Source organism: Kogia breviceps, chromosome X (assembly GCF_026419965.1).
Source record: "Kogia breviceps isolate mKogBre1 chromosome X, mKogBre1 haplotype 1, whole genome shotgun sequence".
NCBI classification, from domain to species: Eukaryota; Metazoa; Chordata; class Mammalia; order Artiodactyla; family Physeteridae; genus Kogia; species Kogia breviceps.
Genome location: NC_081330.1, coordinates 123,395,184 through 123,419,898, shown reverse-complemented (window position 1 = coordinate 123,419,898; position 24,715 = coordinate 123,395,184). Strand labels below are relative to the sequence as shown.

Here is a 24,715-nt window from a genome sequence, read left to right as displayed (position 1 = left end):
CCAGGAAAGTTTACCTGCATCGAAGTTAAGTTTCACCTGGAACGCCAGATGGGATATTACTTGATCCAGATGTACATCCCCAGTCTGTTGATAGTCATCTTGTCCTGGGTCTCTTTTTGGATAAACATGGATGCAGCCCCTGCCAGAGTTGCACTGGGCATCACGACAGTCTTAACGATGACCACCCAGAGTTCAGGCTCCAGGGCATCTCTGCCAAAGGTAAGAAATCTCCTCACTTGCCAACAAGTGACCTGAGAGGTCTGTCAAAGGTCTTACAGGCTGGAGAATTCTGTGAAGACAGAAATGTTTGCTACCCTGCGGCACTGTTGGAGATGCAAACGCAGTAAGAAAAGAATGGAAAGCTGAGTCTGAGAGTTAGAGCTCTGAGGACCTGGGGGATCTTCATAATGAGATCAATTGGGGGAAGGAGATGCAGGGTTGAGAGAGAAGAGGGATGAGTGGAGGCAGAAACATGTCTCAGGGATTCTAAGAAGCCCTTGAGTATTTCTGACCTCATGTTGTTTATGAGGCATGAAGCTTGCAGGAAAACTGGAGTAAGATTGATGCAACTTGTATTGTCAAATAGTTACTGGGGAGGCTATTGTGATTCACATGCTCAGTGAAGTCATTTACAGTAATAAAAGATTGACTTAAGCTCCTGCAAATTTACACAGTAAAGCCATATGCAATGAGTATACATAAGAAATAAAGGTGCAGTATGAGGGTGCATCAAATCAGACACATGGATGTTTGCTATGCCTCAATTTACCTTCATGGCTAATAACGCTACTATTTTGAGTGACACAGTTACCTAGAGAAGAGCGGTAGACTCACTGAAGATGGTGAAAATTCTGGCTATTGTGGCACGTCGACAGAGAAGTGTGGAGTGGATATTGGGGACAGAAAGACATTTTGTAGCACCCTGAATAAGAAATCATAATGGCTGCATAATCTATTTTTATGTAAGAGCAGCCCTCTGCATTTATAAATATTGCTTAAGCAAGTAATGATAAATGTTCTGCTTGTGAAATGCCCCAGTACCCCCAAATGTGCCTATGTGTATTTCCCCCTTTCACTGAGTACATTGAGCCATTAGCCTCAATCTTCCAGGAATATGAGTTCAATTTAGTATTCAGTATACACTGTCTCTTACTGGTTTACCAGTCCCTTCAAAACTCAGTTCCAGAAAATAACTGAGATGTAATCCCCTATCTTGGCTGGCTTGGGCTTATGTTCAGTTGTGCTGTAACTGACATGATGAGAAATGTTATATAATGCTCCACATTACCTCCTATGTTGGAAGATAAGATGACGTATGGAAGAGGCCTGTGGCTATAATGGAGTCGGGTTGAATAGCAGGAAAATAGTTATACAAATTTTTCAAGTTCCATGCCTCCAAAGATAAATATTAGATTTTGTATGCTAATAGAGAAAGGAATAGATCTGATACTTTTTTACTTTCTAGAATAACAAATAGTACGAAATACCTGTGTCATTTTTCTGTTGGAATACAGATGTCAAAAATGGTAACAGCATTTTTTTTCAGCTACATAATCACAAATCAATATTGCCTAATAGAAATTCTAATCCCCTCTGTGCCTCCTTCCAAACAGGTTCATTTGATTATATCCCGTTATTTATTAGCTACTGCTATCACTGTAATGCCATGCCATTAAACACTAGGACACACAAATATATTTCACATTTTACTAGACAGCTAAAGTACTGGTGGCACACTGCAAGCAGATAATGTGAAAACATAAGACATTTCGCCTCCAACTACTCATTGCTGACAAAAGAATAGTCATTTATTTTCAAAATGAGAGCTTGAGTTTTTTTACAAATTTGTTATTCATTCTTATTAGCCATTGTGATTTTACAGCATGGTCAAGACTATTGTTAAAAAGGAGATCAATCAAGATGGTAGAATAGGAAGATATGGAAGTCACCTCCCCCCATGAACACATTAAAAATACATCTACATGTGGAACAATTCTCATTGAAAACTAACTGGAAACTGGCAGAAAGACTCCTGTACAACCAAGGCTATAAGAAAGATACATATGGAATTGGGTAGGAAGGAAAGAAAAGCAATCAGGCCAGGACCTATGCCCCTGGGAGGGGACTCAGAGGAAAAGGGAGAACACATGAACAGACGCCTGCCTTGGGGAGTGAGCAGTGAGAACCACAATTGGAAGCCCCAGTCCTGGCATCCTACACAGGGAAGACAAGCCCCCTTGGCTGCTTGAAGGACCACTGGGACTAGTAGGAGGGCTGGGGGAAGCCTGGACTCCGCTCCTGAGGAACATGCAAGTGCACTGGCTTGCCCCTGGGGCAGGACAGAGAGGGTGGTGAGAGGACTGCTCCAGTGGCTGCCAAGTTTCCCACAACTGCCTCGGTGCATGCTCCAACAAAGCTTACTCCACATCTCAGTGTGGTATGGGATCTAGGGCTGCCACAACCAGGGAAAAAACTTGGCCGTAGGATGCAGAGATGACCCAGTCCCAGGGCAGAGCCTGGGTGAGGCGGCACTAGCCAGTGTTGGTGCTTACTCAAACGTCATATCAGAAGCAGCCCAGAACTCTGATGATGGCCACTCCACCACAGCTTACCCCAACATACAAAGAGAGTCCACACCGGCCCCGCCTGCCCTGCAGTGCAGCTCCACAAAAGTGCAGGGGTGGCAGAGACTGGGGGAAGTGATTAGCAGTGAGGGACAAAGGGGACTTGGACCCGAGGCTGCATCTGAGCAGATCGAGGGAAATAACTGCTGGCACCTGTACTGGCAGCACATCGGAGACAGCTCAGACATCTGTCTGTGGCAAAAATGAGCCGAGAGCCCACATGGGCCTCCCTTGCCTTAGCAATCCCCAGCTCTGGGGCAAAGGTTCCAGTGCTAGGAAAGGGGAAAGCAGACACTTAAAGGGAACAGAGCCATATCAAGCCCAACCCTCAGGGCTTCTACTCCAGCAACTTGGAGGGCAGTGATGGCCATTGAGCAGAAGGGAAGTCCCACCCCACACCCGGTTACACCTCTAGCCCCTCCATCTTCAGCCTCAAGTCCTACCAAGGTGATAGCTACCAGCACATCCTGAGGAAAGACCTGGCTTATGTCCACATCAAATCTGCTCTCCCACCAAAGGCATTAGGCACATACAGTCTATAATATGAACATCCCTTCCAGACTGGAATAGATAACTGTTTCATTTAAATTCATAGAGGCAAAGAAAGTAAAGCAAAATAATAAGGCAGAGGAGCTACTCTCAGCTGAAACAGCAAGAGAAAACCACTGAAAATACATAATTAAACAGAAATAAATAACTTACCATATAAAGAATTCAAAGCATTGCTAAAAAGAATGTTAATTGAATTAGGGAAAGAACAGATGAACACAGTGAGAATGTTAACAAGGAATAAGAAAATATTTTTAAAACCCCAATCAGAAATAATGAATTCAATAACTGAAATAAAAAACACAGTAGAAGGAATGAATAGCAGACTAAGTGACACAGAAGAACACATAAGTGATCTCGAAAATAGAGTAACGGAAACCACCCAATCAGAAAAGCAAAAAGAAAAACAAATTTGAAAAAATGAGAGCAGTTTGTGAGATCTCTGGCATAACATTAAGTGCACCAATATTCAAATTATAGGGGTCCCAGAAGGAGAAGAGAGAGAGAAGGGGATTGAAAATGTATTTGAGAAAATTATGGCTAAAGACTTCCCAAACCGGTGAAAAAGGAAACAAATGTCCAGGTACAGGAAGCACAGAGGGTTCCAAACAGTATAAACCCAGACAGACATATCATAATTAAAATGGTAAAACTTAAAGAGAATTTTAAAGGCAGCAAGATAAAAACAGAGCCATATACAAGGGAACCCCCATAAGGCTATCAGCTGATTTTTCTGCAGAAATTTTGCAGGTCAGAAGGGAGTGGCATGATATATTCAAAGTGCCGAAAGGGAAAAACCTACAACCTAGGATACTACCCAGCAAGACTGTCATTTAGAATCCAAGGAGAGGTAAAAACTTCTTGGAAAAGCAAAAACTAAAAGAGTTCACCCATACTAAACCTACCATAAAGGAAATGTTAAAGGGTCTTCTCTAAATGGAAAAAAGTAAGAATCTATAGGAAATGGAAAATCCAAAAAGGAAAGGCAAATATATACTAAGGACTAAGGATCTACCACTTAAATTAGCCAGTACAAATATTCAAAGACAAAAAATATAAAAGCAACTATAACTACAATAAACAGTTAAGGGATAAACATGAAGATGTAAAATATGACATTAAAACCACAAAAGTTTCGGGAGGGGTGTAAAAAAATGTATATCTTTTATGAATGGAGGAAGAAGATGTGGCACATATATACAATGGAATATTACTCAGCCATAAAAAGAAACGAAATTGAACTATTTGTAGTGAGGTGGATGGACCTAGAGTCTGTCATACAGAGTGAGTAAATCAGAAAGAGTAAAACAAATACCATATGCTAACACATGTATATGGAATCTGAAAACAAAAAAAGGTCTGATGAAGCAAGGGGCAGGAAACGAATAAAGTCACAGATGAAGAGAATGGACTTGAGGATACGGGGAGGGGGAAGGGTAAGCTGGGACGAAGTGAGAGAGTAGCATTGACATATATACACTACCAAATGTAATATAGATAGCTAGTGGGAAGCAGCTGCATAGCACAGGGAGATCAACTTGGTGCTTTGTGACCACCTAAAGGGGTAGGATAGGGAGGGTGGGAGAGAGACACAAGAGGGAGGGGATGTGGGGATATATGTATACATATAGCTGGTTCACTTTGTTATACAGCAGAAACTCACACAACATTGTAAAGCAATTATATGCCAATAAAAATGTTTTAAAAAATGTAGATCTTTTAAAATGTGTTTGAACATAAATGACTACCAGTTTAAAACAAGTAGATATAGTTATAGGTCAACATATATGAACCCCATGACAACCACAAATTGAAAACCTACAACAGATACACAAAAACTAAGAAGAAAGGAACATAAGCATACTAAAGAATATCATCAAACTACAGGGGAAGAAACAAAAAGAAGAAATGAACAGAGACAAACTATAAAAACAACCAGAAAACAAGTAATAAAATGGCAATCAGTTCATACCTATCAATAATTACCCTAAATATGAATAGACTAAATGCTTCAATCAAAATACATAGGGTGGGGACTTCCCTGGTGGCGAGGTGGTTAAGAATCCGCCTGCCAATGCAGAGGACACAGCTTCCAGCCCTGGTCCGGGAAGATCCCACATGCTGCGGAGCAACTAAACCTGTGCACCACAACTATTGAGCCTGCGCTCTAGAGCCCATGAGCCACAACTACTGAGCCTGTGTGCTGCAACTACTGAAGCCAGTGCTCCACAATAAGAGAAGCCACCGTAATGAGAAGCCTGCGCACTGCAACAAAGAGCAGCCCCCACTCGCTGCAACTAGAGGAAGCCCACACACAGCAATGAAGACCCAACACAGCCAAAAATAAATTAAAAAACAAATTTATAAATAAAAAAAGACATAGGGTGGCTGATTGTATTTTTTTAAAAAAGACCTATCTGTATGCTGCCTACAAGACTCACTTCAGAACTAAAGACACACACAGACTGAAATAGAGGGAATGGGAAAAGATATTTCATGAAAATGGAAATGACAAGAAAGCAGGGGGTAGCAATACTCATACCAGACAAAATAGACTTTAAAACAAAGGCTGTAACAAAAGATAAAGAAGGGAATTATATAATGATAAAGGGATCAATACAAGAAGAAGATATTACACACATTACCATATATGCATCCAATAAAGAAGCATCTAAACATAGAAAGCAAACACTAACAGAAATAAAGGGAGAAATTGACAATAATACAATACTCGCAGTGAACTTAAATGCCCCATTTACATCAATGGACAGATCATCCAGATAGAAAATCAATAAGGCAATAGTGGTCTTAAATGACATGTTATAGCAGTGGGACTTGATAGTACCTACAGGAAATTCCATCCCTAAATGGCAGAATACATATTCTTTTCAAGTGCACATGGAACGTTTCCCAGGACAGATCACAAGCTAGGCCACAAACCAAGTCTCAGCAAATTTAAGAGGATAGAAATTATTTCAAGCATCTTTTCTGACCACAACAGTGTGAAGCTGGAAATCAGTTACAGAAAGAAAAATGAGAAAAGAGCAAACACGTGGACACTAAACATGCTACTAAAAAACCAATGGGTCAATAAAGGAATGAAAGAAGAAATATGAAAATACATTGAGACAAATGAAAATGGAAACACAACTTTCCACCACAACTTTCCAAAATCTATGGAATGCAGCAAAAGCAGTTCTAAGAAGGAAGTTTATAGCAATACAGGCCTTCCTGAAGAAACAAGAAAAATCTCATATAAACAGCATAACCTACCACCTAAAGGAATTAGAAAAAGGACAAAAAAGCCCAAAGTCAGCAAAAGGAAGGAAATAATAAAGATCAAAGAGGAAATAAAAATAGAGACCAAAAGTAAGAAAAGAAAAGATCAATGAAAGCAAGAGCTGATTTTTTTGAAAATATAAACTTGGTAAACCTTTAGCCTGGTTCACCAAGAAGAAAAGAGAGAAGACCCAAATAAACAACATAATAAGTGAAAGAAGAGAAATAACAACCAACGCCACTCAGATACAAAAATCATAAGAGAATACTACAAACAGTATATGCCAACAAATTGGACAACCTCGAAGAAATGGACAAATTTCTAGAAGCATACACCTGCCAAGACTGAATCAAGAAACAGACGATTTGAAAAGACCAATCACTAGCAGTGAAAATAAATTTGTAATTAAAAAACTCCCAGCAAACAAAAGTCCAGGACCAGATGGCTTCACAAGAAAATTCTACCAAACATATAAAGAAGAGCTAATACCTATCCTTCTCAAAATATTCCCAAAAATTGAAGTGAACAGAACACTCCAAATTCAGTCTATGAAGCCACCATTACCCTGATACCAAAACCAGAAAAAGACACTACAAAGAAAGAAAATTACAGGCCAATATCACTGATGAACATAGATGCAAAAATCCTCAACAAAATGTTAGCAAACCAAAGCCAACAATATACAAAAAGGATCATACACCATGATCAACTGGGATTTATTCCAGGGACTCAAGGATAGTTCAGTATTTGCAAATTAATCAATGTGATACATCACATTAGCAAAAAGAAGGATAAAAATCACATGATCATCTCAAGAGACCCCCAAGAAAAGTATTTGACAAAATTCAACACCCATTCATGATAAAAACTCTCATCAAAGTGGACATAAAGGGAACATATCTCAATATAATAAAGACCATTTATGACAAAACCATAGCTAACAACATACTCAACAGTGAAAAGCTGAAGGTCTTTCTTCTAAAATCAGGAACAAGACAAGGATGCCCACTCTTGCCACTTAAAAAAAAATTTGTTTTTTATTTATTTATTTATTTATTTTGGCTGTGTTGGGTCTTGGTTGCTGCGCACAGTCTTTCTCTAGTTGTGGTGAGTTGGGGTTACTCATCATTGTGGTGCACAGGCTTCTCATTGCAGTGGCTTCTCTTCTTGCCAAGCACAGGCTCTAGGCATGTGGGCTTCAGCAGTTGAGGCATGTGGGCTCAGTACTTGTGGCTTGCGGGCTCTAGAGCACAGACTAAGTAGTTGTGGAGCACGGGCTTACTTCCTCCGCCGCGGCATGTGGGATCTTCCCAGACCAGGGCTGGAAGCTGTTTCTCCTGCATTGGCAGGCAGATTCTTAAGCACTGCACCACCAAGGAAGTCCCTCTCGCCACTTTTCTAAACATAGTATTGGAAGTCCTAGCAACAGCAAACAGACAAAAAATAAAAAAAGAAGGAAGGAAGGAAGGAAGGAAGGAAGGAAGGGAGAAAGAAAGAATAAGCATCCAAATTGGAAGGGAAGAAGTAAAACTGTCAGTATTTGCAGATAACATGGTACTTTATATAGAAAATCCTAAGGTCTCCACCAAAAAACTACTAGAACTAATAAATGAATTCAGAAAAGTTGTAGAATACAAGGTTAATATAGAGAAATCTGTTGCTTTTCTATACACTAATAATGGACTATCAGAAAGAGAAAGAAAAAAATCCTGTTTAAATCACATCAAAAAGAATAAAATACCTAGAAATAAAACTTAACAAAGGAGGTAAAAGACCTATCCTATGAAAACTATAAAACACTGATGAAGGAAACCGAGGTTGATACAAAGAAATGGAAAGATATCCCATGCTCTTGGATTGGAAGAATTACTATTGCTAAAATGGCAATACTACCCAAAGCAATCTACAGATTTTAAAAATCCCTATAAAAATACCCATGATAGTTTACACAGATCTAGAACTAATAATCCTAAAATTTATATGGAATCACAAAAGACACCAAATTGCCAAAGCAATCTTATGAATAAAAACAAAGCTGTGAAATCACCCTCCTTGACTTCAGATAATACAACAAAGCTACAGTAACCAAAACAGCACGGCACTGGCACAGAAACAGACACATATATCAATGGAACAGATTAGAGAGCCCATAAATAAACCCATACACCTATGGTCAATTATGACAAAGTAGGCAAGAATATACAATGGAGAAAAGACAGTCTCTTCTATAAGTGGTGGTGGGAAAACTGGACATCTACATGTAAAAGAATGAGATTAGAACATTTCATCACATCATATATAAAAATAAACTCAAGGGCCTTCCCTGGTGGCACAGTGGTTGAGAGTCCGCCTGCCGATGCAAGGGACACAGGTTTGTGCCCCGGTCCAGGAAGATCTCACATGCTGTGGAGCGGCTGGGCCCGTGAGCCATGGCCACTGAGCCTGTGCATCTGGAGCCTGTGCTCCTCAAGGGGAGAGGCCACAGCAGTGAGAGGCCCGCGTACCGCAAAAACAACAACAACAACAACAACAACAACAACAACAAAACTCAAAATGGATTAAAGTCCTAAGTGTAAGACCTAAAACCACAAAACTCCTAGAAAAGAACATAGGCAGAACACGCTTTGACAAAGGGTACCAATATTTTTTTGGATCTGTCTCCTAAGGCAAAAGAAATAAAAGCAAAAATATACAAATGGAACCTAATTAAACTTAAAAGCTTTTGCACAGCAAAAGAAACCATCAACAAAACGAAAAGACAACTTACCGAATAGGAGAAAATATTTGTAAGTGATATGATCGACAAAGGGTTAATATCCAAAATAAATAAATAGCTCAGACAACTCAATATCAAAAAGCAAACAACCAAAACAAAAAGTAGGCTAAAGACCTAAATAGACATTTTTCTAAAGAGGAAATGCAGATGGCCAACAGGCACATGAAAAGTTTCTCAACATCACTAATCATCAGGGAGATGCAAATCAAAACCAAAATCACCTCACACCTGTCAGAATGGCTATCATCAAAAAGTCTACAAATAACAAATGTTGGTTGATGAGGATGTGGGGAAAAGGGATTCACTTTACATTGTTGGTGGGAATGTAAATTTGTGCAGCCACTAGGGAAAACAATATAGAGATTCCTCAAAAAAACTAAAAGTAGAACTACCATATGATCCAGCAATTCCACTCCTGGGTAGAGATCCAGAAAAAATCAAAAACACTAATTCAGAAAGATACATGCACCCCAATATTCATAGCAGCACTATTTACAATAGGCAGGATATGGAAGCAACCCAAGTGTCCGTCAATAGACAAATGGATAAAGAAGATGCGGTATAAATATACAATGAAATATTACTCACCATATAAAAGAATGAAATTCTGCCATCTGCAGCAATGTGGCTGGAGCTAGAGAATATTATGCTTCATGAAATAAGTCATACAGAGAAAGACAAATACTGTCTGATATCACTTAAATGTGGAATCTTAAAAGTAAAATGACTGTATATAGAAAAACAGAAACGATCTAACAGATATAGAGAACAAACTAGTGGTTATCAGTGGGGAGAGGGAAGCAGATGGGAGAAGACAGAGGTATGGGATTAAGAGATACAAACTACTATGGATAAAATAGATAAGCAACAAGGATATATTGTACCTCACAGGGAATTCTGGCCATAATTTTGTAATAAGTTTTAATGGAGTATAATCTATAAAAATATTGAGGGCTTCCCTGGTGGTGCAGTGGTTGAGAGTCCGCCTGCCGATGCAGGGGACACAGGTTCATGCCCCGGTCCGGGAAGATCCCACATGCTGCAGAGTGGCTGGGCCTGTGAGCCATGGCTGCTGGGCCTGCGCGTCCGGAGCCTGCGCTCCGAAACAGGAGAGGCCACAACAGTGAGAGGCCCATGTACCGCAAAAAAAACACCAAAAAACAAACAAACAAACAAAATATATATATATAGAATCACTATGCTGTATACCTGAAACTAATACAATATTGTAAATCAACTATACTTCATTTTTAAAAAACTACTGCTAAATAAATGTTCACTGATTAGTGATCTTTGTATGAGAGGCAGTCAGAAAGTCAGATAAACCAAAAGAGCGTATAATAAAAAATCATTTTATATTCAGCTCTGAACTCATCATGGTTATCCTTTTGCCATCACAGGTTTACCTTCCTATGTGTTTTTCTTAGGCTATTATTAAACACGGTTGGCTCTCAACTGACTGTGGGGAGTTGTGACTCATATGGATGACAGTAAGAAAGGAAAATGGGATACAAAATGAGTCACGGAAAACAAATAATTACTTACACACATACACACGCATTCTAATTTATAAACATGGCCATCCCTGAGAAGGTGCTTCACTGTACTGATTGTACAGTTGCTCCCGGGCCTAGGGCGACACCCTTTACAGAGTAGGCATGCACACTGCACTTCCTAATCTATAACAAGTAAGACATGCTTCTCTATATATACAATAGAAAACACAGAAAGTTATCATTAACGTAAACCAGCCAGTATATAACTGTTGAGTGTTTTTTCCACGCGCATTTGTAGGCAAATCGCCGCAAATGCACACACAGAAACCTTAGATCAAACTTTTATACATTTCTATACTATGTCCTATTTTGCGTGGCATTAAAAATCTATCATGACTATAATTTGCAGTAACTTATTAGTCTATTTGATGTAGACTAAATAAATCATCATTTATTTTACCGTCTTGGATATTTCAGATTTTCTTTTTTTGCATTTGTGAATATGATCATTACAATATATCTGTATATGTGTGTTGTATCTTTGTTTTAGATGACAAATGCTTATATTTTCTTAAGTATTATTTTGCAGTGGAAAAAAGAAGGAACTGAGGATGAGTAGACTAAATGAGAGATGATCTATGGGAAGAGGCTAAATGGGATGTATGTTCCATTCAGGGAGAAACTTTGTCTTGTTTATCATGGTAACTTCAGCACCTAGAACAGTGTATGACTTAGACTCATTGATCAATAAATCCTCACCAGATGGATAAATAAATAAATTAATGAACAAGCATGTTCCCCCATGTGAAACCACATAGAAGATATAGAGTAGGCTTGAAGCAGAATCTATGGGTAAAGGTTTTCCAGAAAACTATTAGGGCTCTAATGTATGGAATAGTATCATAATACTGTGACATATACTATAGAAGAAAGGAATTTCTCTAAAGGAGTATGTCTTCCTTTTCAGAAGTTCTCAAGTAGACTTTGGGAAGTTAAGACTATATCCACGATGGTATCTTAATATTCTGAAACACAGACAGGCCTGTACCTAAATCTTAGAGCCTTCACTTTACTCAACCTCTCTAAGCCTGTTTCCTCATTTCTGAAATGAACATATTATTTTCTACCCCTTTCATAAATTAAATGAGGACAAAATAGGGCATTATCTGCATATATTGTTGAGCTCAGTTTTTTTTACAGGGTAGGCAGTCAATTCCTTCTGGTTATTTGGTCATTTTTCCCTATCCATAAGTAATAGAAAAGACTGCTCCATGGGATGGGAGGTTGTATTAGAAGACTCATACAGGGCCTTATGAATAGAAGACACCATGTTCTTTGGATGGCCCATTATTTGCTTATAGTCATGATGCCAATGTGATGAGCCAAAGTTTATCATATGTGTGCGTATACATGCATGTGTGTACTTTTCATAGGTAGGCAGTTTATTGAATGGGTTAAGCTCTAGAGAGTCTGAAATAAGCAATGGCTGTTTTTCTCCAATCACTGCCATTAAACAGTTGGTTCTGTTTACCCTGTCCCTGGGGGACTTCAGGAAGGTTCCATAGATTCTCAGTCACTACATATTATGTCATTAGACCCAGAATGAACAAATGTGTGTTTTACAATTTAATAGACACCTAAAATATTGGTGATAGATACTTTATGATAGTCCACTATCAGATTTTTTAAATGTCATCTAGCCTGAAGCAAAACTTCAGTCTCACACCCAACTTCATATTCTTTCCATCCCTTGCCCCCAGCTCAGGCCTGCCCTTTGGCTTGAAGGTATGCAGTGAGGTAGGTACAGTGTCTGTGCCTTCACAGTTCCTCCCCTTGCTTTTCCAATTCTCTTCCCAGCTCCTGTTGCTGAGTTCACCAGGCTGAGGGTAAAAGGGTGGATGGAAGAAAGTTGTATGTGACTCACACTGTTGTATTCTAACTCTTGCCTTCTCTAATGGCAAGCCTCCAAATGCCAGCTTTCTTGTGAATTGAACTTGATTTCTTTGGAGATTTCTGGGGGTCCCACATACGACGCCATCCCTGGATGAATAATGCACTCTAGCTGATGTCTTACAGTCTCCTCTTAGCTATTGCCTCCTAGAAGCATATTCCATACAGGTTCTTACTTGCAGGGCCTCCTTACTCAACTAGACAGCCCTCCTGGTTGGCATGCTTACAAGATTCACATCTGGCTATTTCCCACACCACTTATTTGGCCCACCAAGAACATGTGTTCTTGCCATGCTAAATAGTGGAAATGCAACTTAATCGTTAACCCTTCTGCCTTCACCCTTTCATCTTGGGTATTCCAGCTACCTACTGCCTTTGGCATTTATCCAGGTAAGAAAGAAGTACTAGTGTTCATATTTTCATACAAAACCCAACCTGCTGAGGACACACGACAGGTTCTCCTAAGAACTCTTTTGCTCTCCAATTCCAGGGCAACTTGGAATTTCAGCAGCTCAGCAGGTATGACATGTGGAGGAGAGCTTTTCTCTTGCTGTAGCGGGGTAAACCACCTTCTCCCGACCCCCTCTAGGAGAGTAGGGAAAATGCCATAGTGCTGTCAACACCCACAAATTCCATGACTTCAATTAATTCTTTTCAAATGTCTAGTCTTCCAGAATACAGGGTGTCGGGTATAATGGTCTCTAGATAGCATTTCTTCTAGAAAGTCCTGCATCCTGCATGCATATGTGTAGATTCTCCCTCCAGAGTGAGGCTTTCGTCAAAATCCCATTCCCATACTACTATACTTATAAAATAAACATACCTGATTTTAGAGTTTTAGCCCTATGAGGGCAAGGACTCTTGATTTTGTCCATGTTTACCTACCCACCACTTAGTATAACACCTGGCTTATAGGAGGTGCTCAGTAAAGAGTTGGTTAGTGAATGAATAAACAGTGTTGAAAAGCCTTGTAGTCAAGTGGTATTCCAGGTATAATTTAATTGGCAGTTCATTCATCCATCATTTATTCAACGAACATTTATTGAGCATCTCCTATGGGCTATTCATTGTGCTAGGAGCTGGGGAAATCAAAGATTAAAAAAAAAAACAAAAAACAAAAAAAAACAGTCCTTGCCCGTGCCTCAGGGGCTTGTAATCTGGTATGCCAGAGGCAGATACACAGAATGGTGATAATTAAACAATGTGGAATATAAGGACATCAATGAGGATGCCTAACATTATGAAATGGAGGCGGTGGAAATGGAGGGGGAGGAGGGAAGAGCAACAGGGGAAGGGAGTCAAAGAAGGAAGGAGCAGTGCTAGGAACATGGCCTGAAGGAGGGGGCCTGAGCTGAATCTATGAAGCAGACTAAACAAGGTGAAGTAGGAGGAGGTAAAGGTCATTCCAGGCAATGAGGACTTTGCTCTTCATAATATTTGGGCTACACTTATAAAACAAGCTTTTCTAGAAGACAATCTGGGCAGGTTTCCAACATGCTTGACGAATTTTAAACACATTTCAAGTAAGAAACTTGTGTTTACTGATTCCAAGTTAATTCCCTGACTTCCTGCCAACCAAAGCTTTTTGTGGTTTTTGCTTCGTTTGGTCTGGTTTTGTTTGGTTTGGTGTTTAGAGGTTCAGTCTCTTCCCTCAATAAAGAAAAATGGAATACTGGCATTATATCTGTTCCATGGGTACTTTCCCATTTGAAGCTATGAAATTGGTTTTTAAAATATACATCTTTATCAACCTCCAAGAAGCTGTTCTGCTGGTAATGTTCTAACAGTTCGGCGCATAAAACCCCTAGTGGCAGTTATCACCAACAGTTATCACCTGACTGTAATATTATCTTAAACCTGGAAACCCTTGGGACTTGGGACATTTTAAAGATTTAAATAGAAACAAACTCTGGCTTTTAAAAAGCTTAAAAAAAAAAGACTGAAGGCTGGGTGTATTGTCGTCTTTCTAACCCACAGGAAAATATCAGGATGAACTGAATAGAAGGCTGTGAGACATCAGGCAGGCTTTGAGTGTGGCCAAACGGAGTTGAACAATTCTTTTCCTTTACACTGTGTTTGTTATTATACGTAAATGATTCGCAGCCACTCCTAAGTGTGTCTTGAGTCCCATTTGTGGCTACAGCCCAGAGGCTGTAGAGCTGAGAGCAAGCATTGATAGGGGACAGTTGGGATGCAGTGTACAGGTGACTCTGACATGTCCATAACCATCTCCTTGGAGCAAAGATCCAGAGGCATGATCTTTAGCCATTATTAACTGAAATGCCCTATTTCCAATATAAGGAAATTCTGCCTTACTTTTCAGCCATCTGGTCAACTAAGACCAGCTGGACCATTTCAAGAAGCTACCAAACCCAGGACAGCTTGGAATTTAAAACAAAAGAGTCCTGCCATGTTTGGTCTTGCTTTATTCCCCATAAGAATGTTTCTATCTAGAGACTGCAGCAAGAGAAACTATGAAAGCAGTAAGACTGATACCTACCAAAGTTTTGAAGTAAGGATTTGAGGGGGATGTCTGTTTTAACTCTAAAAAATAAAGATGAATGCTCCTTGAATCAGGTACGTCCCCAGCTAGTTGGAATGAATTTCCTAGGTCAGATCGGTATTTCTGAAAGAGGTGGGGAACAATTCTGTTTTGTGAAATCAGGATTTTACTGAGTTCTTGGATAAAAGATTGAAAAGTAAGAAAGCCAAGCTTTGGCAAATTGATCTGCAGGCCTGCTTACTTCAACCAGATGTCTGCATACGTGGGAAACTTCATAAACTTTCCCTTCTGACACTTCCTGAGCCACAGCAAACTGAAGAGTCGTTGATGTAGTGACTGTGTGATAAAAATATGCAAAGAGATGATGTGTGCAAATTCTCTTGGGACAGAGCTGCAGCACTATTGGCATTTTAGCTCAAGAATGTTGCTGGCAGCTTTTACTGGGAGCTGCCAGTGGGAGAAGCTACCCAGGCTGCACTCCTGCTCACCTCCTGGTGAGGCTTATAAATATTAGAGGGATAGCATGTTGAGGTTCAGGATTATTTTGAACTCTCTTTCCATTTCACTAAAATGGGGAACTCCATCTGGGCCATATAGCCTAAATGTCTTTCATTCTTATAAACGCCACACAGTGAAGAAAAAATGAACTATTATGGAGCATGTACTACAAACTCAGGATACAGACACGAAGAAACAGACTGATGTATACATAAAATAGGAGATTATAATTCAGTAAAGTAAGGGCAATGGGGTAGACTTTTAACAACACTGGCTGTAATAATTCCCTTCTCTGTATCCATACCCTTTGGGTAATAGCCCCCTCCCACGTTGACTGTCAACTTGACCATGTGACTTGCCTCAGCCGAAGGAACAATGGCAAATGTGACATAACCAGAGACTTGAAAAATGCTTGCACATTGTAGCTCACTTTCTCTTGCTGCTCTTGGGACCCTATGAACACCACCATGTGAAAAAGGCCAGGCTAGCCTGTTGAATGATGAGAGACAAACGACTCACTTATTCAATCACCAAGATGGCAGCCAGCTAACTGCCACTTTCCTGCTCATTACTCCAGGCACACTGGCTTCCTTGCTGTTTTCCGAATATGCCAGGTACACGCTGTCATCCCTGGGCCTTTGCAATGACTGTTCTCTGTGCCTGGAATGCTCGGCCCCCAGATATTCACATGACTAACTTCTCTACCTTTTCCAAGTCTTTATTTAAACCTTATCTTCTCAATAATGCCCGTTCTAGCCATTATCCCTTCACCCATGCCCTCATCCACACCGTGACCCAACTCAACTTTTTGATTCGTTTCCCCACTGTATATTATCACCTTAGAGCAACACTGATTCATATCAAATTCTATTACGGATTGTCTTTATTTTACACTCTCTGTTTCCTTTACCTTGAATATGAACTCCATTGAAGCAAAGATCTTCATCCAGCTTGCTCCCTATAACAGCACCTAGCCTGTAGTATATGCTCAATAAATGTTTGTTGATTGAATTGATGAATACATACATCTCTAACATCTAGTCACTGAGAAAAATCCATCTAACTTTTCTCCAGAAGACAGAACAAATAAAAGGGAAACCGTATAGCCAGGGGCCCATCTTTCCTTAACTGGTTATTCTTTACCACCAAGAACCCTGGCTACCTACAGTATGTCAGTCTAACAGAATATCATTTTTATAAAAAGTTTTACTTCTCTGACAGATTGTTTCAAATAGTGTTATATTCATTTTTCTCTGATAGCTATTTTTTATAGAGTAATATAACCAGAGAAACAATAACAAAGTGGCAATGGCTTAGATGAGAGGGCATCCAGACAGGCTATTTTTATCTCAGTTTTGCTTCCTCAGCACCATCACAACCAATCTGGAGGTTTCTCAATGTGCCGATGCAAGTGTCCATTTCCGCTTCCAGCTCCTCCAGTTTGTTTGGATGCAAATATATTCTTTGAATTCTGATAAAGGCGTCCAGAGCTCTCCTCAGCTGAACTCTCTACAGCCACTCTGGGCCAGAGGTGAAGCCCCCATACTCTTCCATAGGGGCCCAATCATCAGAAAATACCCCCTTTTCTTTACCTAACAAGAACCAAGTGGGGTTTTGTTTTCCTCTGATTTTAATGGGGCATTAAAAAGTATCTGTGCATCTGAACTTAAGGATTGCTTTGGACTGCATCATCATCTAGGACTTGAGAAGCCCTGAGCTCCAATCTGAAGCAAACTGCATGATATGCCTAAAGCAAACCATTTCCCATCCCTAATGAAAAAAAGGGGGTGACCCCAGTTTGCTTTCCAAAATTGACCATGCCTTAAGGAAACTGGAATATCCAAATATTTTCCAAACTACACAGGAACTGATAAAATCTAAAACTTTTGTGTTGTTAGCAGAAGGGGTCCCAGCAATCCTATTAGGGATGAGAAAACTGATGACTAGGAGGTTAATTCACTTTCAATCTTTCAAGACCTGCTTGAAGTAGATGCCACTTCTTACATGAAGCCCTCATGGATCCATCAAATATAAAAGGCCTCTCTTCCTTACCTCCATGGTACTTTGTGTCTTATATCAGTCATTGCATTCAGACTTGTGGCTTGGTGATTAGGGCCCTATGTACTGGCTCTAATGTTTTGTAAACTCTTTGTGGAGAGGACCAAGTATTGTTCAACTCTGAATGACCTGAGTGACTTACATAGAAGAGGCCCTCAGTAGTTATTATTATAAGGGGACTGTGTTCAATGGTTCCTGACGTTCTGTGATTGGAGTAGGAATAAGTGCAGGAGCATAATTGGCCTGATAAGGAAGTGTCAGTAAAGCAGGGGGCCTCAACCTTTGCTGCACATTCGAATCAGCAGAGATTTTAAAGCTTTCCCATACTCCACCACAGATAAATTAAACTATCTGGCAGTAGGGTTCAGGTATCAGCATTTTTTAAAGCTGGTTTTAATGTGTAGCCAGGGTTGAGAACTGTGGCTCTAAGTTTTGTTGTCTTGGGAAGTGTTTTCATTGTGTATCATTTGCCGGAATATAGATGCGTTTACACTTCATGACAACACTATAAACTACATATTATTATTATCCTCGCTTTGTAGAGGAGGATACTAAGGCACAGAGCGGTTAAGTAAGTAGATCAAGTTCCCACAGAGCTAGACTTGAATCCAGGCAGTTGAGTCTGAGTTGGTATGATTCATCTCTTGGCCACACCACCTCCCGTTGTTAACGGTTACCGAGTTTCTTCAACATGCCCACCAGCACTGTGCTAAAAGCTTTACGTAGGTTATCTCACAGCAAACATACGAGATAAGTATTGATACAACTTCGCATCACCAATTTACGGGTAGGGAAACTGAAACATCAAGAGGTTAAGCAATTTGCCCCCAGTTATGTTGCTAGCAAGTGAAGAACCAAGATGCAAACCACCGGTCAATTCAAATCCTCCCAGAGGAAGAACTAAGAATTTTAAGTTTCATCACATTGTCTGTACCATGCTAATTATAGGTGGAAACTTTTGAGTGTGAGATAAGTTATTTTCCAGGCTCTGTAAGCCCTGTCTTTTGGCTGCACAGATTGCATTCACTGTGTATTACATGCAGTTGGTAACTTTGTTCACCATTTTGATGAAGAGACAATGTTTGCCTGATTGCCCTTTCTCTTTCATATTAAGAATAACATAGGGCTTCCCTGGTGGCGCAGTGGTTGAGAGTCCGCCTGCTGATGCAGGGGACAAGGGTTCGTGCCCCGGTCCGGGAAGATCCCACATGCCACGGAGCCGGAGCAGCTGGGCCCGTGAGGCCACAGCAGTGAGAGGCCCGCGTACTGCAAAAAAAAGAGGGCCTAGTGGCTTGAACCTAGAAAAACATCACAGGATTGGAAGAAGTAGGTGTGCTGAGCACTGTCTGGGATCTGTAACTCAGACGTGAGTAGTAAGGAAGGAAGGCTGTGAGAAACCATGGAAAGGCTCCCCCACGAAGCCCTGGGAGCACAAGCAGCACTGACCTGTAGCTAACGTGTCAAAGAGCTGTGTCATTGGGTGCCAAAGCGTACTTCCCAATTCGGGGTTACCGGCAGAGCACGGTGGATTGAGTAGTGCTCGTCCGAACCAGAGAAGTAGCGGGAGAGTCCACGGCCCATGGCTGGCATCAACAGGAAACAGTAACTGCCTCCCCACTTCTGTGACACCACCAACCTGTCAGGTTCAAGACCATTAGCCCTTAGCAGAAAACCCCATCCAGGGGTTTCTTAATTGGGATGTTTAGAATATTCACATTTATTATGCTTATTGATAAGGTTAGATTGAAATCTATCATTTTATTATTCATCTTTTATTTGTCACATCTATTCTTTAACCTTTTCCCTCTTTCACTCCCTTCTTTTGGATATAGTACCTTAGAGTGTTGTATGTTATATCTTTTGTCGGCCTGTTGTCCATACTCTTTTTGTACTATTTTTGTGATTGCTTTAAGGTTTAAAATACAAATCTTCAACTCATCAAAGTCTAACCTTCAACTAATATTATATTCCTTCTCATATAGTACAAGAGTCCTAAAAAGTAAACTTCCATTTCATCTCATACAGCTTTTATGCTACTGTTGTCATATTTTTTATTTTGAACTATATTATAAACTCTATAATATTTTTGTCTACAGTCAATTATCTCTTGCATGATTCTACTAATTTGAAAAATATCTTGTATATTCATCTGTAGAGTTACCATTCCCAGTGTGCTTCATTCCTTGGGTAGATATATAATTCTACCTGGTATCATTTTTCTTTTGCCTCTGGGACTTTTTTAACATTTCTTGGAGTGCAAATCTGCTGGTGATGGATTCTTTCAGCTTTTGTATGTCTGAAAAGTCTTTTATTTCGCATTTGTTTTGGAAAGATATTTTTACTGAACATTAAATACTAGGTGTTTTTTTCCAATCAGTACTTTAAAGATGTTACTCCATTGTCTTCTTACTTGCACTGTTTCTAATTTAAAAATCTGCTGTAATCCTATCTTTTCCTATGTACATAATGTGTCTTTTTTCCTCTGATCATCTTAACTATTTTCCTTCAATCCCTACTTTTGAGCAATGTGATTATGATGTGCCTCAATGTCATTTTCTTAATTTTTCTTGTGCTTGGGGTTTATCAATCTTCCCAGATTTGTAGATGCATAGTTTTCACCAAATTTGGGAAAACTGTATCCATTACTTTTTCAAATAAATTTTCTGTACCCCTCTCTGTCTCCTCCTCTTCAGAGAATTAAATCGCATGTATATTAGGCCACTTGACCTTGTTCCACAGCTCACTGAGCCTCTATTCTTCTTGTGATCTTTTCTCTATTTGATTTTAGTTTCTATTGTCATATTTTTAAATACATTAATCTTTTCTTCTGTAAAGTATCATCTGCCATTAATCCCAATCCAGTATATTTTTCTTCTCAGGCATTATATTTTTCATCTCTAGAAGTTTGATTTTGGTGTTTTTTTTTTTTTTTTTTAACCTCTTCCATGTCTCTTATTACCCTGTTCAGTCTTTTCTCCAGCTTTTTGAATAGAGTGAATACAATTAAAATGACTTTTAATGTTCTTATCTGCTAATTCTAACAACTGTATCAATTCTGGGTTGTTTTCAAATGGTTTATTTTTCTCCCAGTTATGTGTCTCTTTGTGCTTCTTTGCATGCCTAGTAATTTTGTATTAGATGCCAGGCATTGTGCTTTTTACTTTGTTGCATGCTGGATTTTCTTTTTCTATAAAAATTATCAAGATGCTCTGAGACACAGTTAAGTTACTTGGAAACAACTTGATCCTTTTGATCTTGCTTTTAAGATTTGTTAGGTAGGCTCAGAGCAGCAATTTAGTTAAGCAAGGCCCTTCTGAATACACTGTCTAATGCCCCATGAATAATCAGGTGTTCTAATCTGGCTTGTGGGAACAACAAGCACTATTTTCAGCCCTGTGAGAACTCCAAGTACTTTCTCCTCTAGTTTGACTTTTTTTTTTCTTTTGGCTGCGTTGGGTCTTCGTTGCTGTGTGCAGGCTTTCTCTAGTTCCAGTGAGCGGGGCTACCCTTTGTTGCAGTGTGCAGGCTTCTCATTGTGGTGGCTTCTCTTGTTGCAGAGCATGGGCTCTAGATGCGTGGGCTTCAGTAGTTGTGGCTCACGGGCTTTGGGTGCAGGCTCGGTAGTTATGGCTCATGGGCTTAGTTGCTCCACGGCACTTGGGATCCTCCCGGACCAGGGCTCGAACCCCTGTCCCCTGCACTGGTAGGCAGATTCTTAACCACTGCGCCACCAGGGAAGTTCCTGGTTTTTTTTGGTTGTTGTTTTGGTTCTTTTCTTAGCCTCAGCTACCTTCCTCACATGTATGCACTTATCACTACTTTGCTGACTGGTCCAAAGGAACCCTCTTCAGACTTCTGAAGTTCTCTCTCTTTCTCCCTCTCTCTGCAACTCTCTCCGTTCTGGTACTCTACCCTGTCAACTCTAGCTACTGTGGACTCCCCAGATTCTCAGCTCCATCTCTTTAATTTTGGGAGTTTGTTGGGCTCTGCTTGGGTTCCTCCTCTCTGCATCATGACCTGGAAACTCTCTTAGGACAGTAAGTTAGAGCAATAGCAGGACTGACCTTGCTTGTTTTCCATCTTTCAGGGATCAATGTCCTTTTTGCCTAATGTCTAGTCCCTTGAAAACCACTTTTTCATGTTTTGTCCAGATTTTTTTAGTTGATTCAGGATGGAGGGTCAATCTGGTCCTTAGTACTCCATCTTGGCCTTGAGTAGAACTCACTGCCAAGGTTTCGAATCTTTGATTTATTTTTAAAATTAGACACAACATGTAAATAAATTGAGTGTGACAATTTAGATAATTGCATAATTACCAGAACCAGCATCAGATTGTAAATGCTAAGAGTACAATTGTTCTAATCAATGAAGTTTGCATTTATTAAACACATGGTCTATGAACTCTAAGACTGAGAACAAATGTTTGGATGCAGTCACTAAATCACGTAGTTATTTAATTAAGTTCAACTCAATTCAATAAGTATTCAAGATATTACCTACTATGTTAGGCATTAAGTAGGTTTAAAAATAGTAAGATAGTCCCTGCCCTTGAGGAATTTTTAATCTAGTATAAGAGTCAGCAAATATTGTCTGCAAAGGGCCAGATAGTAAATACTTTAAGTGTTGTGGGCCATAAGGTGTCTGTCACAACTACTAAACTCTGCAGATGCAGTGCAAAGGCAGCGGTAGACAATGCATAAACAAGTGAGTATGGCTGTGTTCCAATAAAGCCCGTGATCTAGTGGGAAGAAGCTGAGAAGTACATTGAAAAGTATATTACAAAGGTGACCAGAGGCAAGTCCTATGAGATGTCAAAGAAGGGAGATTCATGTCTTAATAGGTGGTTTGTAAAAACAATGAATGATTGAATAGAAGCAGCAATATTGGAGTTGATGTATGAAGATTAGATAGAATTACAATAAGCAGAAGTGACAGGGGAAGATCTGAAATAAATATTAGAGATGAGTAAGCAGTGAAGATCTGGGGGAAGAAGTAAGTAGTCCCGTTTATCTGGAATGTTAATTATACTCAGGAGTGAGGTAGAAAAATAAGGCAATGTAAGGCCTTTGAATCCCCTCAGACAGAAAGAAGGTCTTCCTCCTCTAAACGGTTTAGCTCCTCTCTTTGGTCCATGATCTCATCCTGCCTTACAGTATGGTGGTTTCGGGACTTCTCTTTGTTTCTCTACTAGACAATTGTCACCTCTAGGGTGAGCATTATATATTGCTCATAATTATATGTTGTTCATCTTTGAATCTCCACTGTTTCTAGCACAGAGATGGAACGCAGCAGCAGAGCAAAAATATCTGTGGGATTAATAAAAGAAACCATTCACTTCAGTCCAAACCATTTGAACTTATTAGACACTGAGGTACCGCAGAAAGAGTTTAAAAACTAGGTGACTGACAAGGAGTGAAAATGTTCACTCGTTACCACATAGCGCCTTTATTTTTCAACAAGGGTTTTGGTAAGGGATCTTGCAATTGTGCATGGGTTAATTCCTTTAATTCCTCCATCATGTAGATTTGACCGTAATTAGTAGCCACTTGAAATACAGCTTCTAAGTTGCAATTCTCCACAGTCTATTTCAAGGGAAAAATCCATATAGATAAGTACTGGGGTTTTATTTTCTAATCAAAAGGTTAATTAAGTGAATTAATCTTTATGTTTGAATACATTTTTGCATGGAATTTGGAATAATTTAAATGGGTTAAAATCAAATCAGTGTAGTATTAAAATGAATAATAAAGCTAAGGGAACGAGTAAAAATCTTATGTGTTCTATTAATTATGCAACAGCAGACAAAATTGCCTCTGGCAAGTTTAACCTGAGAAGGCAGGAAAGCTGATAAAGATTGTCAAATCCTCTTGCAATGGCTAGTATCCCCATGGAAATCATTGTGTAAAATGTATAGTGCTTCACAAAGACATAGCTTATGAGCAGTTCTTTAAAGGAAAACACCAAGCAGTTAGCATTTAAATGAACCTTCTGAACTGCAGTGAGAGTAAATAACTGAAGAATTATAAATCGGCTTTGTCATGTCCACTGAGAAAATGAAGACAGACAGCAAAAATGGAATCTGACTAAACACGGGTGGCTGAGAGAAGAGGAGGCCAGAGTCATTTACTGAAGATTTTCAAGGAGCAAATAGTGACACCATCCATCAGCATGATCTGTTTATATAACACCTGTGTGTCTGTGAGAGTACGTAGGTGGTAGCTTATGAGTGGGAACCTTCTTTTGTTAGTAAATGTCACCAAATAAGCAAATAAGTTAAGAGAAATATGAGGGCTGCAGTCCATGTCACTATTCAGAAGGAAACAGAAAGATATATTTATAAGAAGGATATGAAGTACACTTCACAATATCAGAGTGTAAGACAATTTCTGTCACAATCTTTGGGGGGCCTCCAGAGAACTGTTAATTTGTTGTTTATGTGACATTAACTCAGTCATGCGAGATACGTATCTCATGTTCTCTACTGGAAACAACTCCTAGGGAGGAGTTTTGGGTACTGTGTATGTCTCCTAGCCCTAAATCATGGGGATCAAATATCAGTCTGAATTGAGAGCAAAGAGATAGTACTCCTCGTGCCCAAGTAGAATCACTGCTCCTGGTCTTCCCTGGCCATACTGAAATTGGGAAAAAGAAAGAAAGAAGGAAGGAAGGAAAGAAAGAAGGAAGGAAGGGGGGAGGGAGGGAGTAAGGGAAGGAGGAGAGAAAGAAAGAGAGAGAAAGAGAGAAAGAGAAAGAAAGAAAGAAAGAAAGAAAGAAAGAAAGAAAGAAAGAAAGAAAGAAAGAAAGAAAGAAAGAAGGAAGAAGAAAGAGAGGAAGAAAGAAAAGAAAAGAAAAGAAAAACTCCTAACGGTAGAGGTATGTCAAAGGGACATAGGAGCCAACTGAACGAGTTCCCAGTGGCCAAAGTTGGAACAATTTAAGGAACAAAATAAAGTAGTATTGGATTATAACCGATATTATTAA

The 24,715-nt window shown here is 39.7% G+C and overlaps 1 protein-coding gene across 3 annotated transcripts in view; it reads left to right on the top strand.

Annotated features, from left to right (window-relative positions):
• GLRA2 (glycine receptor alpha 2) overlaps window positions 1-24,715 on the top strand; it is a 187,361-nt gene that overhangs the window by 71,769 nt on the left and 90,877 nt on the right. For all 3 annotated transcript variants that reach the window (XM_059050859.2, XM_059050858.2, XM_067024024.1), the window contains one exon: window positions 5-219. In XM_059050859.2, the coding sequence (XP_058906842.1) occupies window positions 5-219 (215 nt within the window). The remainder of the gene's footprint in view (window positions 1-4; window positions 220-24,715) is intronic.